Source organism: Prunus mume, linkage group LG4, assembly GCF_029339155.1.
Source record: "Prunus mume cultivar Tortuosa linkage group LG4, ASM2933915v1, whole genome shotgun sequence".
NCBI classification, from domain to species: domain Eukaryota; kingdom Viridiplantae; phylum Streptophyta; class Magnoliopsida; order Rosales; family Rosaceae; genus Prunus; species Prunus mume.
In genome coordinates, this window is record NC_142701.1 from 14,347,236 (window position 1) to 14,363,973 (window position 16,738).

Sequence of the window (16,738 nt, forward strand, 5' to 3'; positions counted from 1 at the left end):
TGAATTTTATTATGTATGAATGGTTTAAGTAGTCATATCATGAGTTGATATAAAACTATTTGTACCATTTCAATTGACCGTCTTCTATACTTTTACGGAGGGTACACTCAAAATTTAACAAACAAATTCTAAATTATAAAAACTTAACAATAACAATTAAAATTGAAAATTAAATAAAAATAAAGAGACAAACTTACTAAGATTGAAGAACCCATTGAAAATATGTTGATACAATTTCGGAGAGGAAGAGAGTCACTTATTTTTTGGTTCTCTCGTGCTTTTAGGCTTTTAGGCCTTTTTTTTTTCGTTTCGCTTGGCTTGCTTCCTGGTTGGAGGCTTATATTCTATTATTTTCGTTGGTTTTTTTGGGCTTAGTGGATTCCTTATCCACTCCTTGTGTGTGGGGGGTTAAAGATGGCTAAGTGGGTAGCCTTCTTTTTATATAGAGTGATAGGCTGACTTATGTATAGAGGGGTAGGTTGACTTGGTTAGTTGTACCGGAATGGGCGAATTCTGACCTTTGATGCATTGTGGGGGACTAATTTTAGCACCGCTCGTGTTAGGTATATGTATACTCTATTGTTTGATACTATTTTATCACTATAAACATATGATTAGTCTTGTGTTTGTTAGAGTTTTCTCGGTTGTAAAAACTATGCAAAAATAAACACATTTTTGTTGATAAAAGCACACAATGTAGGAATGCCAAATATCAGCATTGATTATTACATAAAAACCAAATTATGCAACATTGCCCTCTAATATACCTAATAACAATAATAATATCATCCCTTTAATATACTAAGTTACCTAATTTTATGCATTAATTTTCCTAGTATCAAAATTTAGCACTGCTCGTGTTAGGTACATGTATACTCTATTGTTTGACCCTAATTTATCACTATAAACATATGATTAGTCTTGTGTTTGTTAGAGTTTTCTCGATTATAAAAACTATGCAAAAATGGACACATTCTTATTGATAAAAGCACACAATGTGGGAATGCCAAATATCGACATCGATTAGTACTTAAAAACCAAATTATGCAACATTAACCTATAATAATAATAATAATAATAATAATAATAATAATATCATCCATTTACTATACTATGTTACCTAATTTTATGCATTAATTTTCCTAGTATCACAATTTTAGCACCGCTCGTATTAGATACATGTCATACTCTTTTGTTTGACCCTATCTGATCACTATAAACATATGATTAGTCTTGTGTTTGTTAAAGTTTTCTTGGTTGTAACAATTATGCAAAAATAGACACATTCTTGTTGATAAAAGCACACAATGCGGGAATGCCAAAGATTGGCATTGATTATTACATAAAAACCAAAGTATGTGACATTACCCTCTAATATAACTAATAATAATAATAATAATACCATCCCTTTACTATACTAAGCTACCTAATTTTATGCATTAATTTTCCTAGTATCATAATTTTAGCACTGCTCGTGTTAGGTACATGTCATACTCTATTGTTTGACCCTATTTGATCACTACAAGCATATGATTAGTCTTGTATTTTTAGAGTTTTCTTGGTTTTAAAAATTATGCAAAAATAGACACATTCTTGATGATGAGAGCACACAATGTGGGAACACCAAATATCGACATTAATAATTACCTAAAAACCAAATTGTGCTACATTACACTCTAATATGCCTAATAATAAAAATAAAAATAATATCGTCCCTTTAGTTAGGGAGACTATTTGGGCTATTGTCGGTAACATTGTGGATGATGTGAGATACTTGCTTGTGCAGTTTTCTTTAAAGGAAGTCCAATTTCGACCTATGGAGTGTAACAAAGTGGCTCATGCTATTGCCCGTTTTGCTCTACACAAACAAGGTCCTTATTATTGATTAGAGGAAGGCCATGTGTGGCTAATGACATATATTCTTGATGACCTTATTGTAACCAATGCTTCCGGTTAATAAAATTTACTTCTTTTCGATCTTAAAAAAAAAAAAAAAAAAAAAAATCTGGTATAATGTTGGTTATGTCTCTAGTTAGTTAAGGGGTATCTGTATCGACACCAAGAAAAATGGATATATCGGCCGATATTTTCATCCTTGAAGCCAACCTCATTAATGCAGCTGGTCTAGCTAACAAAAAGCTCTCACAAAATGTCTCTCATTATAATTTTGACTATCGCTTGTATTAAAGTTTTATATTAAAAATAAAACAATAAAAAAAATTAAAAAAAACTAGCAAACTTGGAACTATTTTTCCCCGTCCAATACCAAAAGATCTTCAAGATTTTGAGGGCTTTTATTGTCTTTTTCATCCCAACAGGAGGGTAGTTGGCTAGCTAATCTTGCTTGAAATTTCTCGTTTTAAACGTCTTGAGCCTATTGGCTGCTTATAAATTGCCTCCCTCTCTTCCTTATCCACTCCTTGTGTGTAAAGATAGCTAAGTGGGTAGCCTTCTTTTTATACAGAGTGATAGGCTGACTTATGTGTAGAGGGGTAGGATGGTTTCTAAAATTCCTAAGTTAGACTGCACCTTTAAGCCTCTTTACTAAAGCAGGAATGGGCTAGAGCCCACTCTAGCCTAAGTGTAGATCTATCCTTAGTTAGTTGTACTGGAATGGGCGAATTATAACCTTCGATGTATTGTGGGGGACTAATTTTAGCACTACCCGTGTTACATTCATGTATACTTTGTTGTTTGATCTTATTTTATCACTATACACATATGATTAGTCTTGTGTTTGTTAGAGTTTTCTCAGTTGTAAAAACTATGCAAAAATAGACACATTCTTGTTAATAAAAGCACACAATGAGGGAATGCCAAATATCAGCATTGATTATTACATAAAAACTAAATTATGCAACATTACCCTCAAATATACCTAATAATAATAATATAGTGGTGATTTCCCCACTCCTTTTTCTTCCATTTTATCCACTTACACTCCTTTTTTATAACTAAAAAAGGAGTGTAAGTGGATAAAATAGGAGTGGGGAAATCATTGCCCTAATAATAATATCATCCCTTTACTATGCTAAGTTACCTAATTTTATGCATTAATTCTCCTAGTGTCACAAATTTAGCGCCGCTCGTGTTAGGTACATGTCATACTCTGTTGTTTGATCCTATTTGATCACTACAAACATACGATTAGTCTTGTGTTTGTTAGAGTTTTCTCGATTGTAAAAATTATGCAAAAATGGACACATTCTTGTTGATAAAAGCACATAATGCAGGAGTGCCAAATATTGACATTGATTATTACATAAAAACCAAATTATGTGACATTACCCTCTAATATACCTCATAATAATAATAATAATATCATCCCTTTACTATACTAAGTTACCTAATTTTATGCATTAATTTTCCTAGTATCACAATTTTAGCACCGCTCGTGTTAGGTACATGTCATACTCTGTTGTTTGACCATATTTGGTCACTACAAGCATATGATTAGTCTTGTATTTGTTAGAGTTTTCTTAGTTGTAAAATTTTTACAAAAATGGACACATTCTTGATGACAAGCACACACAATGCGAGAACGCCAAATATTAGCATTGATTATTACCTAAAAACCAAATTATGCGACATTATCCTCTAATAATAATAATACTAATAATAATATCATCCTTTTACTATACTAAGTTTTCTAATTTTAAGCATTGATTTTGCTAGTATCACAAATTAGTATAAGTAACATCTGGTATAATATTGGTTATATCTCTAGTTAGTTAAGGGGTTTCTTTTTTTGATTTACAAGCAATAATCTAAATTATTTTAAATTAATTTAATTTGCATGGAGAGGGACTCGAACTTAGGTGCAAAAAGCGAGCTCATTCTTGACCAACTGGCCTAAGCTACATTTTCTTGTTGAGGGGTTTAAATTTCTCACAATGTTAATTATCCCATTATGTGAACCAATTTGTTTCACAATTGTAAAACCTACCACACGAGGCACAATTTAGTACCTTTCTCATGGTCGGTTGTAGAACTGCCAGATTGGACAATTTATTGGAAGGAATCCAATCTGGTAAGTAGTGCGTAGGAAGGAATCCAACTGGAAGGAATTCTTTTTTTTTTTAAAGGCAAAATTTAGTGCCTTTTTTGTGGTCGGTTGTAGAACCGTGTAAAAATGGGCATTGTTGTTAAAGAATCGACACACGAGGAACGCATTTCAGTGGGACTGGACCGGGATAAAATCCCCACGCGCCATTCCTCGTGGCCCAATTTGCTAAAGCCAGAATCGACAGCACATTGACTTTGTTCTAATAGTCCATAAACAGTGGCAGGCAAGAGCAGGCAGCCTTCTACCAACCATTAATGCAGGCAAGAATAACTCAAATACTGTCATTGTCTTTGACAAGTAGCAAGTAGGTGTGAGAAATTCTCTTTATATAGTTTTTATTGTTGAGAAATTCTAAAATTGTATTTATAATTTAATTAAAAGAGTTATTAGTCATAAATTATCAATAGAAACTAGTCATAAAGGGCAATTATAATAATAAACTAATTTAATATGAAAATTAAGATAATTTGGTACGCCTACACTAACAATCACGTATGATCGAAAAAACTATGGCATAGGCATACTAACTAACATTACAAACTCAAAATAATAATAATAATAAATAAAGCTTGAAAAAACCAAATTATAACAATACAAATAAAACTCTCACAATGGAGAGATGAAAAACTCTCACAAAAGGCCTCTTTTTATAATTTAGACCATCGATTGTACTTAAAAAAAAAAAAAAACTACCAAACTTGGATTGGAACCATTTTTCCGCGGTACAATACCAAAACATCTTCCAGGTTTTGAGGGCTTTTATTGTCTTTTTAATCCCAATAGGAGGGTAGTTGGCTAGCTAGTCTTGCTAGAAAATTCTCGTTTTAAACGTCTTGAGCCTATTGGCTGCTTATAAGTTGCCTTCCTCTCTTCCCGTCTTTTGCTCACAAAAACATCAAACCATATAGCAATCAAATAATCAAACATGGAGAGAGGAGAGTTCAAGGTGACCATGAGCAAGCAGGAAGTGGTGGCTGCTGCCTTGCCATTGCAAGAGCATTGGCTGCCACTCTCCAACCTTGACTTGCTTCTGCCTCCTGTGGACGTGGGGGTGTTTTTCTGCTACAAAAATGAGCAGAGCATGAGCTTCTGGTCTATGGTTGGGGTTCTGAGAAAGGCCATGGCCCAAGCTTTGGTCACTTTCTATGCCTTCTCTGGTGAGGTGGTGCAAAACTCTGTTGGGGAGCCTGCGATCTTGTGCAACAACCGTGGTGTCGATTTTTTCGAAGCCTTTGCAGATGTTGAGCTTAAGGACCTTAACCTTTATGACCCTGATGAGAGCATAGAGGGCAAATTGGTTCCCAAGAAGAAGCATGGGGTGCTGGCTGTCCAGGTATCTGTCTCTCTAGATAGATCATGTTATGTCGACATAGATAAAATCTGGACCAGCTAGAACTTGACTTTGGGAACTGTGGGAACCAATTAAATCAAAACCCTAGGTCAAATAATTCCTTCCATTTGGGGATTATTTGACCTAATTGGGAATTACTCAACCTAATTGGGAGTTACTCAATTTAATTGGGAGTTACCCAATTAAATTGAGAATTACCTAATTAAGTTGGGAATTGATTTGATTCCTACCCCAATTCCCAATTAAATGAGGAGTTACCTAATTAAATTGGGATTTGATCTGATACCTACCACGATTAGGGATTTGATTTACCCTAATTAATCAAATCAATGCCAAATCAGGGAGGAATAATTCCTTACCAACTACGGAATTATTCCTCTGAAACCCTAATCTCCGAGACCATTATAAATACTTGGCTACGCACAAAGGTCAAGGTACGTCTAAATTCCTCTGAAACTCTGCAGAAATTATTTCTCACAAACCCTAGCCACCACTTTCTTTCTCTCTCGACACAAGGCTCAGCCACCACACACGGCTCCACCCGGTTTTCTTGAAATACCCTACCTAACTTAGGCATCGGAGGCCTTTGGCCAACACCCGGGTGTGGTCCTTTACCCGATCTGTTTTGCAGGGAGAAAGAGAAGTGGAGAAGACGAAGGAATCTTAGACGAATATTCTAGTGGGACGAAATTTGCTCCCACAGGAACCTTAGTTATATCGAATGCCACAAGAAAAACTTGACTCATTAATTGCAAACTCAAAACCTTAGTTAAAATCATATTTACGTTATAACAAAATATCCCAACACGAATTGCAGGCAACTGAGCTCAAGTGTGGAGGAATGGTGGTGGCATGCTCGTTTGATCATCGCATAGCAGATGCCTACTCGATCAACATGTTTCTGGTCTCATGGGCTGAGATGGCTCAGTCGAAATCACTCTCTCTGCTACCAACTTTTCGTCGTTCTTTGCTCAACCCTCGTCGTCCTGGTCACATTGATCCCTCCCTAAACGACATGTACGTGCCCATCACAGCTCTGCCACCTCCCAAAAACGACACTGATGTTGACCAAGACCATCTCATCAGTCGCATATACTACGTCACAGCTGAGCAACTTGATAATCTGCAAGCCCTTGCATGCTCCAATGGGTTCAAAAGGACCAAGCTCGAATCGTTTTGTGCATTCTTGTGGAAGATGGTGGCTAAATCTGACACTAAAATTGGTTGTGCCCAAAAATTATGCAAAATGGGCATTGTTGTTGATGGACGTACAAGATTAAGTGAGCGAGAAAATTACCGAAGTCACCATGCCTCACATATGGCTACATACTTTGGAAATGTGCTATCCATTCCATTTGGTGGGGAAAAAGTGGAAGACCTAGTTGAAAAGTCGTTGAATTGGGTAGCTGATGAAGTCCATGATTTTTTGAAATGTGCTGTGACAAAGGAGCATTTTTTGGGGTTAATAGATTGGGTTGAGGCTCATAGACCGGTGCCAACCTTGGCCAAGATATACAGCAGTGGAAGTGAACAGGGGCCCGCTTTTGTCGTGTCATCGGGGCAAAGATTTCCTGTTTCGAAGGTGGATTTCGGGTGGGGACAGCCGGTTTTTGGGTCGTACCATTTCCCGTGGGGCGGCAATGCCGGGTATGTGATGCCAATGCCGAGTCCGGCTAGGAAAGGTGACTGGATTGTGTACATGCACATCTTCAAAGGGCAATTGGAGTTAATAGAGAAGGAGGCTGCTCATGTGTTTAGACCCTTGACTTTTGATTATCTTAGTCAAATTTGAATATTAGTGTTACCACATCCATTAGCTATGTCTATCTCTTTAATAGTAGCATGATTGCTGCAACTATATATATGTATGTCTTGTTTGTATCAAAAACATGCATGCATATGGTTCATATCATATGTTAGCCAAGTGTTTCGCCTATTTACTGTTTAACTGAGTTACCTAAATGTAGCGTCCAATAATTAATGTCTACAAAAGAACATACTAAAAGTCTACTTTTCTTTATGCAAAGAGTCATTCAAGTCAGCAAGTAACATGCGTCAAGGCAAGGGCAAAGGCGCATGCCAATCCTTAATCCTTTTTTTGGTCGAAATCCTTAATCCTTTGTCATTGAGCTGCATGAGATCGTCTGAAACCCACCTTCTTGATTCTAGAGTGTAAATTTTTTTGAAAAATAGAAACTTGATGTTAAATTTACTGAAGTTCATCCTATATTTGGTGGAAATTATTCTACCCTATTTCGGTAAAACTTAACTCGTTCCACAACTTTTAAAAAAACAACTTGGCTCATTCTGCCTAAGCAACTTTCAAGAAAAAACCAACTAAACTAATCGCGGATAATAAACGAGAAACTTAAGAAAATTCTTGATTCCGCTTTTGGAAAGTACTTGCCAAATTCTCCTTCTTTTTCTTTTTACTTGTTTTTACATTCAATATAACTTTCTTTCTGTTTTGAGACAAAAGCCAACTTGTTTTATTAATTGAAGAAAGTTGCTCCTTTTCAATTTAGGGCATGCACGTGTCCGAAGGTAAGAAGCGAAGTACCTTGCACTTCCCTAATAAATCAAAATGTTAATAACGTTTTTAACGTGAGAGGTGACATATGCATATGCCGAAAGTGATCTTTAACACTAAGCTCAAAGAAGGAGCAATTACTTGTTTTCACATATTTGCAATCATTAATTCAAGAATGTTGTTTTTGTTTTTACTTTTATTTAGTTTTGCATGTGCATGCACCCAAACCTAATTGGCAGTCCCATTGACCTAGTCCGCGGGGACCAGGGGCCGTGTACATATTTGTGTACACAATCCAAATACACTTTCATACGTGTAGAATTTTTTTTTTTCCTCCAACTCATCTCCATCTTTATCACCCTTCCACAATAATGACATTTCTTCATTGACCAAAAAAAATCATGACATTTCTTTCGGGCTTTATACAAATAGGCACTCATTCTTTTTTTTGTTTGTTTGTTTTTTTTTTTAATAGTCGAAATGGTGAAATGATCATTGAATCAGAATCCAAATACAGACCACCATGTAAAAGAAGGCAAAAGCCCAACCCCACACAGACTGAGAAAGGAAAAACAAGACAAGACTCAAGAGAGACCAGCATGAAGCTTATCCCCACTCAGACTAAGACCTTACAAAGATTAACTAGGAGGGCACAGCAGCCCATCCGACACCAAGACATGAACCAGGGACTGCGGTGGCTGATAGGCCCAACTTTCCAGTTCCACGGACCGAAACCTATTGACGCCGCCTTGGGCAGCACGATTTGCTTTCCTAGAGACCCAACTCCATCGGACCTCGCAGAAGTTTTGACTAAGCAAGCGAATTTCTTCCAAGAGAGGCAGAATGCCCAGGCTTGGTTGCAAGTACGATCGTTAACACCATCAACAAGAACTTTGGAGTTAGTTTCCATCACAATGGCCAGATGGCAGCCTTGAGAAGCTAGATGGAGACCTTTAACCGCCGCCGCTGCTTCAGATTGGAGAGCAGAGTTGCTCCAGTAGGGATAGGCCAAACAGCACAAAAGGACCATCGGTATTCCGAATCACAACACCCAATCCCGCCTTGATAGAGTCTGGTTTGACTTTGACATACTCATGCTGTGGGGGGATAATAGGTACTCATTCTGACATAACATATTATACAAAAACTTTTATAAAGTCTATTTGGAGAGAAAACTCTAAAATTAACCATTTGTCATTTTCTAATGACTTATTTGTTCAGATGCCCCCTGTAGTTTCCAAATACTCATCTCCCCCCTCAACTTCCATTCCGTGACAAAGGTTACCTCATTCCGTTAGTTTTCAGATAAAAATCGTTAAATCAATTGACGTGGCAAAGGTAATTTTAAAATAAATATTTTTCTATGGAGAAATTATTTTAAATGTTGCACCGCTCGTGTTAGGAACATGTCATACACTGTTGTTTGACCTTATTTGGTCACTACAAGCATATGATTAGTCTTGTGTTTGTTAGAGTTTTCTTAGTTGTAAATTTTTTGCAAAAATGGACACATTCTTGGTGATGAGCACATACAATGCGGGAACGCCAAATATCGGCATTGATTATTACCTAAAAACCAAATTATGCAACATTATCCTCTAATAATAATAATAATAATAATAATAATAATATCATCCCTTTACTATACTAGGTTACCTAATTTTATGCATTGATTTTCCTAGTATCACAAATTAGTATAACTAACATATGGTATAATGTTGGTTATATCTCTAGTTAGTTAAGGGGTTTTTTTTTATTAATTACAAGCGATAATCTAAATTATTTTAAATTAATTTAATTTACATAGAGAGAAACTCGAACTTAGGTGCAAGAAGGTAAACTCACCACTCTCACCAACTGACCTAAGCTACATTTTCTTCTTTTGGGGTTTAAATTGCTCACAATGTTGATTATCCCATTATGTGAACCAATTTGTTTCACAACTGTCCTTTTTTATAGCAAAATTTAGTACCATTAGGTAAAATGGGCATTGTTTGTTAAAGTAAGAATCGACACACGAGGCACACATTTCAATGGGTCTAGACTAGGATAGAATCCCCACGGCACAGTCCTCGAGGCCCACTTTGCTAAAGCAAGAATCCACAGCACATTGACTTTGTTCTAATAGTCCAATAAACTGTGGCAGGCAAGAGCAGGCAGCCTTGTACTAACCATTAATGCAGGCAAGAATATACTCAAATACTTTGTCATTGTTTTTGACTATTTTTTTTTTTGGTCAAGTGTCATTGTTTTTTACTATTAAGTACCAAGTATATATGTGTGGGAAATTCTCTTTTTATAGTTTTTTTTAAATAGAAATTTTAAAATTGCATTTCTAATTCAGTTAAAAAATTTATTAGAACTAGCCATAAAAGTTCATTACAATAATAGAGCGGTCTAACCTCAAAATTAAAACAATTTGGTGCGCCTTCACTAACAATCACGCATGATCGAAGAAACTTTGACATAGGCATCCCCACTAACATTGCAAGCTCAAAATAATAATAATAAATTAAATCTTGAAAAAACCAAACTATAATAATACAAATAAAACTCTATCAAAGAACAGATGAAAAGCTCTCACAAAAGAAAGATAAAACTAGGGCTTGTCCAATATATATCCCTACATTTTCTATTTCCTAGACATATACCCATCACTCTATAAATCTATGTGTAAAACCCAATTTCAAATTTAAATGACCAGTAGGATATAAGATGTCGTAGTATTTCTATGTTTTTACATTGTTGCCACTAAACTTCATATTTTATTTATAATTTATTTCAAGTATTTCATTAACTGCCATAATTGTAATTAATATACTCCCTATTAATAGCATATCAATCACCCCATTTCTTATAGTTGTCATTCCCTCTCACATCTCGCCCCCTAAAATTGCAAACAAACAAAAAAATCTGTAAATTACATATCCAATAATGTACCTATGAAAATTATAATATAAATATATACATATAAAATATAGGTATCCAATAAATTACATATAAATTACATATCCAATAATGTACCTATGAAAAATAGGTACATTATTAGAGGAAAAAAATCGGTAAGTTATTTGGAGAGAGAAAATAGGTTCATTTAAAAAAATTACTTTTAATAAAACAAATAATAGGTACTTTATTCAAAGAAAAAAGTCTATATTATTTATAGAAAAAAATAGGTACATTATTTAGATAAATAATAGGTACTTTATTCGTAGTACGTATGTTATTCAAATGGTAGGTACATTGGATGTCATATAATACCTAAATCCTAATTGTAAGTACATTAAAATTAATGTAGGTATATTAGATGTCGTATAATGTAGGTATATTGGAATAGATAATTATGTACACTTTTCATACTAGGTAAATTATATTTTTCATAAAACAAACAAGTAATAGGTACATTATTTTTTCAACATAATTAGTATGTATAGTTTTATTCATAAACAATTATAAAGTGGATTATTAGTCATGTATAATTCATAAAAAGAAAATAACATAAACATTTTATTAAAAACTGATTACCCAAATTTGAATTTATTGTTAAATTTTTTTTAAAAATGTTTCAAAATTAATTCCTACATCCATTACAACAATTTGGAGATCTTTCCAAATTCAACATCTGTCATTATATACAATCCAATTAAAAACTGTTTCCATATTGATTCCTATATTAATATACAAAATGCAATAATGGCTTAGTTGAGGATATTTTTGGAATCTGAAAAGTACAATAAATCAGATTTTATGCTTAATTAGGTAACTTGCTGAGTTGAATTCTAGTCATGGGATTTTACTTATACAAATTGGGTATTATTTATAGGAACAAAAAGTGAATGGCTTTAGGTACGGCGAATTGAATTTGAAGGGTGTAAGCCAAATTTACTAATAAAATTATCAAACTGGGAACAATTTTTCCGCCGTACAATACCAAAACATCTTCCAGGTTTTGAGGGCTTTTATTGTCTTTTTAATCCCAACAGAGGAGGGTAGTTGGCTATCTAGTCTTGCTAGAAAATTCTCGTTTAAACGTCTTGAGCTTATTGGCTGCTTATAAATTGCCTCCTCTCTTCCCGTCAAGCTCACAAAAATATCAAACAATATAGCACTCAAATAATCAAACATGGAGAGAGGAGAGTTCAAGGTGACCGTGAGCAAGCAGGAAGTGGTGGCTGCTGCCTTGCCATTGCAAGAGCATTGGCTGCCACTCTCCAACCTTGACTTGCTTCGCCTCCTGTGGGACGTGGGGTGTTTTTCGCTACAAAAATGAGCAGAGAATGAGGTTCTGGTCTATGGTTGGGGTTCTGAGAAAGGCCATGGCCCAAGCTTTGGTCACTTTCTATGCCTTCTCGGTGAGGTGATGCAAAACTCTGTTGGGGAGCCGAGATCATGTGCAACAACCGTGGTGTCGATTTTTCAAGCCTTTGCAGATGTTGAGCTTAAGGACCTTAACCTTTATGACCCTGATGAGAGCATAGAGGGCAAATTGGTCCCCAAGAAGAAGCATGGGGTGTCTGGCTGTCCAAGTATCCGTCTCTCTAGATAGGTCATGTTATGTCAACATAGATAAAATCTGGACCAGCTAGAACTTGACTTTGGGAACCTTAGTTATATCGAATGCCACGAGAAAAACTTGACTCATTAATTGCAAACACAAAACCTTAGTTAAAATCATATTTACGTTATAACAAAATATCCTAACACTATAGAAACAAAATGAATTGCAGTGCAACGAGCTCAAGTGTGGAGGAATGGTGGTGGCATGCTCGTTTGATCATCGCATAGCAGATGCCGACTCGACCAACATGTTTCGGTTTCATGGGTGAGATGGCTCGGTCGAAATCACTCTCTCTGCTACCAACTTTTCGTCGTTCTTTGCTCAACCCTTGTTGTCCTGGTCACATTGATCCCTCCTAAACGACATGTACGTGCCCATCACAGCTCGCCACCTCCCAAAACGACACGATGTTGACCAAGACCATCTCATCGATCGCATATACTACGCCACGCCTAAGCAACTTGATAATCTGCAAGCCCTTGCATGCTCCAATGGGTTCAAAAGGACCAAGCTCGAATCGTTTTGTGCATTCTTGTGGAAGATGGTGGCTAAATCGACACTAAAATTGGTTGTGCCCAAAATTATGCAAAATGGGCATTGTTGTTGATGGACGTACAAGATTAAGTGAGCGAGAAAATTACCAAGTCACCAAGCCTCACATATGGCTACATACTTTGAAATGTGCTATCCATTCCATTTGGTGGGGAAATGGTGGAAGACCTAGTTGAAAAGTCGTTGAATTGGGTAGTGATGAAGTCCATGATTTTTTGAAATGTGCTCTAACAAAGGAGCATTTTTTGGGGTTGATAGATTGGGTTGAGGTTCATAAACCGGTGCACCTTGGCCAAGATATACTACTGATGGGAGTGAAGAAGGGCCTGCTTTTGTCGTGTCATCGGGCAAAGATTTCTGTTTGAAGGTGGATTTGGTGGGCTGCGGTTTTGGTCGTACCATTTTCCGTGGCGGCAATGCGGGTATGTGATGCCAATGCCGAGTCCGCTAGGAAAGGTGATGGATTGTGTATGAAACGACCGACCCAAATTCCACTTTGAAATCCGGGCGAATCCCGTTTTAAACTAACACTGTATCTGTGGATCGTAAATGACCAAAATGCCCAGAAGCGATAACACAAACTCGGGCCCTATCTCGTGGCTGCGCTTGGTAATAGGCTGCCTACGCACTTTCGATGGATCAAGCCACACGTAGTTCTTTCACCGCCCGACATAATTGGTTCAATTATCCGTAAAACATACTCTAGGGTTGACGTTTTCGGAGTATCCGGGACTCCGTTTTACGATCCGTCAAATACTATACGATCCTGGAATTACCTAGATCAACGTACCTGAAAATTGTTACGATCCAACGGTGCAAAACTAGTGAACCCGGAAATCATACACTAGGCGAGATCCGTTCGGGGTTCAAACGGTATCCGAATTAAGATCCGCGAAATCCTATGCGCTCGTGAGGACAAGAAGATCACTCTAGAACTGACTGTGGTTCCCACCCTGCTGCCCACGCGCCGCCATCGCGCTGGCAGCGCGTGGTGCCTAAAGCGATAACGCCTCGCCGGAAAATCTCAACATCTCGGTTCAAGACTCCTATCCTAGGTAAAACACCCTATTTGGAACCACTTTTGTTCTTGGACCAACCCCAAAAAGTGGCCGGAAATGGCCGGAACAGTGACTCGAAAACCGGCTGAAACCTAGCTCGTAAATCGAGCTATCTACGCTGGAAATTTCTGAAATCCTACCCAACCAGCAGCTAGAGCACGAAAAATAGCTAGAAAACCATACCTCACTCGTCTGAAACGATGGCCGGAGGAGGGAGAACGAGCTCCACGAAATTCCGTCAAAAACTGTCCAAACCACCCTGTTTCGTGGCGGTTTCCGGCTACCACGACGGCAGATCGAGACTGAGATGGGCTGGGACTGGAAGAGCAAAGTGTGGTGGTTCTAACGTGACCGGTCTTGCCTGAATCGGTGACCGGAGGTGGGAGAAATCGCCCCGGGAAGCTGGCTGGTCGAGCTCCCGAAACCCAGAAATTTCTGGGTTTATATAAACTGAAGTTTGAAATATTTACGGTTATGCCACTGAACTTCTTTTGATCGTAACTCCTTCGTTACAACTCCGATTTGAGCCCGTTACATGTCTACGAACTCGTTTCGTCGCGCTCTACGCAACGGTACAACTAAAATCCCCAAATTCCTTCCCGGTCAAAAAGTCAACTTTTAAACTAATAAAATATTCTAGGGGTATTTTTGTCTTTTTCTCAAATAAATTAATAATTAAATATTAATTTTAGGTTTGGGTTATTACAGTGTACATGCGCATCTTCAAAGGGCGGTTGGAGTTGATAGAGAAGGAGGCTGCTCATGTGTTTAGACGCTTGACTTCTGATTATCTTAGTCAAATTTGAATATTAGTGTTACCACATCCATTAACTATGCCATTATCTTTAATAGTAGCTTGATTGTTTATATATATATATATATATGTGTGTGTGTGTGTGTGTGTGTGTCTTGTTTGTATCAAAAGCATGCATATAACATGTAGAAAAGTTGATAGTGGTTAAAAAATCCAACCAATAGTTGGGTTTAGTCCTCGAATTATTGTTTGTTGATATAAGTTCTTTGACTAGTTTGCCATGTAAATTAGATTCTATTTTTAACAAGTTGATTCAAACTTTTGTATTTAATTTTTTTTTTTCCTATTATATCTCTATTGTCTAAAACGGGTAAGATGATTGGTCATTAATGATTAGATTTGATCATGTACAATTAAATGAATAATTACATTTTGAATGTAACTGTCGGTCCTTCATTTTTTTTATTTGACTTTTGCAAATTCCATTTTAACATGGATTTTATTATTGCACATGCAAGATTTTATTTAACATGAATGTGACCCGAGATCATAGCATTCCATGTTACAAGATTCCGTTTCCCTTCCGTTTTCTTCGAAAAGTTGTAGGTAATTATTTTTACTTTTGTTCACCCTATGGTAGAAGTATAGTATATATTTTCATAGATATATTATCTTATGGTGTAGGTATATTGTCCTATTGCTTATTACCTATTGCATAGGTATATATATGTGTATTTTTTTTTTTTTTCATATTTTAGACAATGAATAATAGTATTTTATGTACATTTTTTTTTTATAGGTAACATACAATTTTATTTGTCTGTTTTTGTATCTGACTTACAGGTAGTCTTTTAATTTATGTTCATAACTTATAGGTAATATTCTAATTTATATTCATGACTTATAGGTAACACGATTAACAGCATCAGTTGACCCAGGTGACCGATCACACTACCGATCGTTTTGTCACAGAGGGCATAATTCTCAGATTTGAGCTAGGCGACCGATCGTGACCATCTTCGCGACCGATCATTTCGAAGCCAAGAGCATCATCTTCTGCTCCAGACTTGGGCGACCGGTCGCTATCGGATGGGCGACCGTCGTTTTCTCTCCGAGAGCAACATCTGTACTATCCTTACCTACATCATTAAGTCTAAGATCCTTCAATCTGAGACTCTCCAATTCACTCTCCCTCTCCCCCTGAATTGAAGAAGATGGAGAAACATAATACGACACTTCTTCATGGAAAGTTATGTCCAAAGTAATATGCACCTTTTGAGTAGGAGGGTGATAACATTTATAACTATTTTGAGTAGTAGAATAACCAATGAAGACACAGCGTAAAGCACATGGATCAAGTTTACTCCGTTCATGGGAGTATACATGAACATAAGCAACACACCCAAACATCTTCGGAGTCAACTTAGAGATAGAAACTAGAGATGTATGGGCACAAAACACATCAAGCGGAGTCTTGAAATCAAGAACCCGATTAGAAGTATGGTTAATCAAATAGGCCTTGGCCAAAACACCATGGCCCTAAAGCTGATGGGGAACAGACATGTCCAGCATAAAAGAGCATGCAACTTCAAGTAACTAACGATTATTGCATTTAGACACACCATTTTGCTGATGAGTGAATGGAGTGGCAGTTTGATGAATAATGCCTTGATCATGAAGAAATGGGTCCAGGTATTATTCACATATTTACCTCCGTTATTAGTCCGAAATGCTTTGACTTAAACATGAAACTGAGTAGACACATAGCACAAAATTCAGGAAGAATAAAAGCAACATCATGTTTATTCTCATCAAATACACCCAGATTAAGTGAGTGCAGTCATTAATAAATGTAACAAACCAACGAAA

At 36.6% G+C, this 16,738-nt stretch overlaps 1 protein-coding gene and 1 pseudogene across 1 annotated transcript; both read left to right on the forward strand.

The window, feature by feature from the left end:
- The first annotated feature begins 4,913 nt into the window (after nt 1–4,913).
- Nucleotides 4,914–7,341, forward strand: LOC103343172 (coniferyl alcohol acyltransferase-like). The gene is made up of 2 exons (XM_089051398.1): nt 4,914–5,399; nt 6,235–7,341. The coding sequence occupies exons 1-2, from the start codon at nt 4,992–4,994 to the stop codon at nt 7,207–7,209; spliced, it is 1,383 nt and encodes a 460-aa protein (XP_088907524.1). The 5' UTR covers nt 4,914–4,991; the 3' UTR covers nt 7,210–7,341.
- A 4,561-nt stretch (nt 7,342–11,902) lies between these two features.
- On the forward strand, nt 11,903–14,930 carry LOC103343173 (coniferyl alcohol acyltransferase-like; annotated as a pseudogene).
- The last annotated feature ends 1,808 nt before the right edge of the window (nt 14,931–16,738 follow it).

Bases quoted from the DNA above. Each gene is read 5' to 3' on its own strand.
- LOC103343172 (XM_089051398.1), top strand. From the start codon at position 4,992: ATGGAGAGAGGAGAGTTCAAGGTGACCATGAGCAAGCAGGAAGTGGTG. The intron at 5,400-6,234 runs GTATCTGTCTCT...CACGAATTGCAG, and splicing joins ATGGGGTGCTGGCTGTCCAG to GCAACTGAGCTCAAGTGTGG.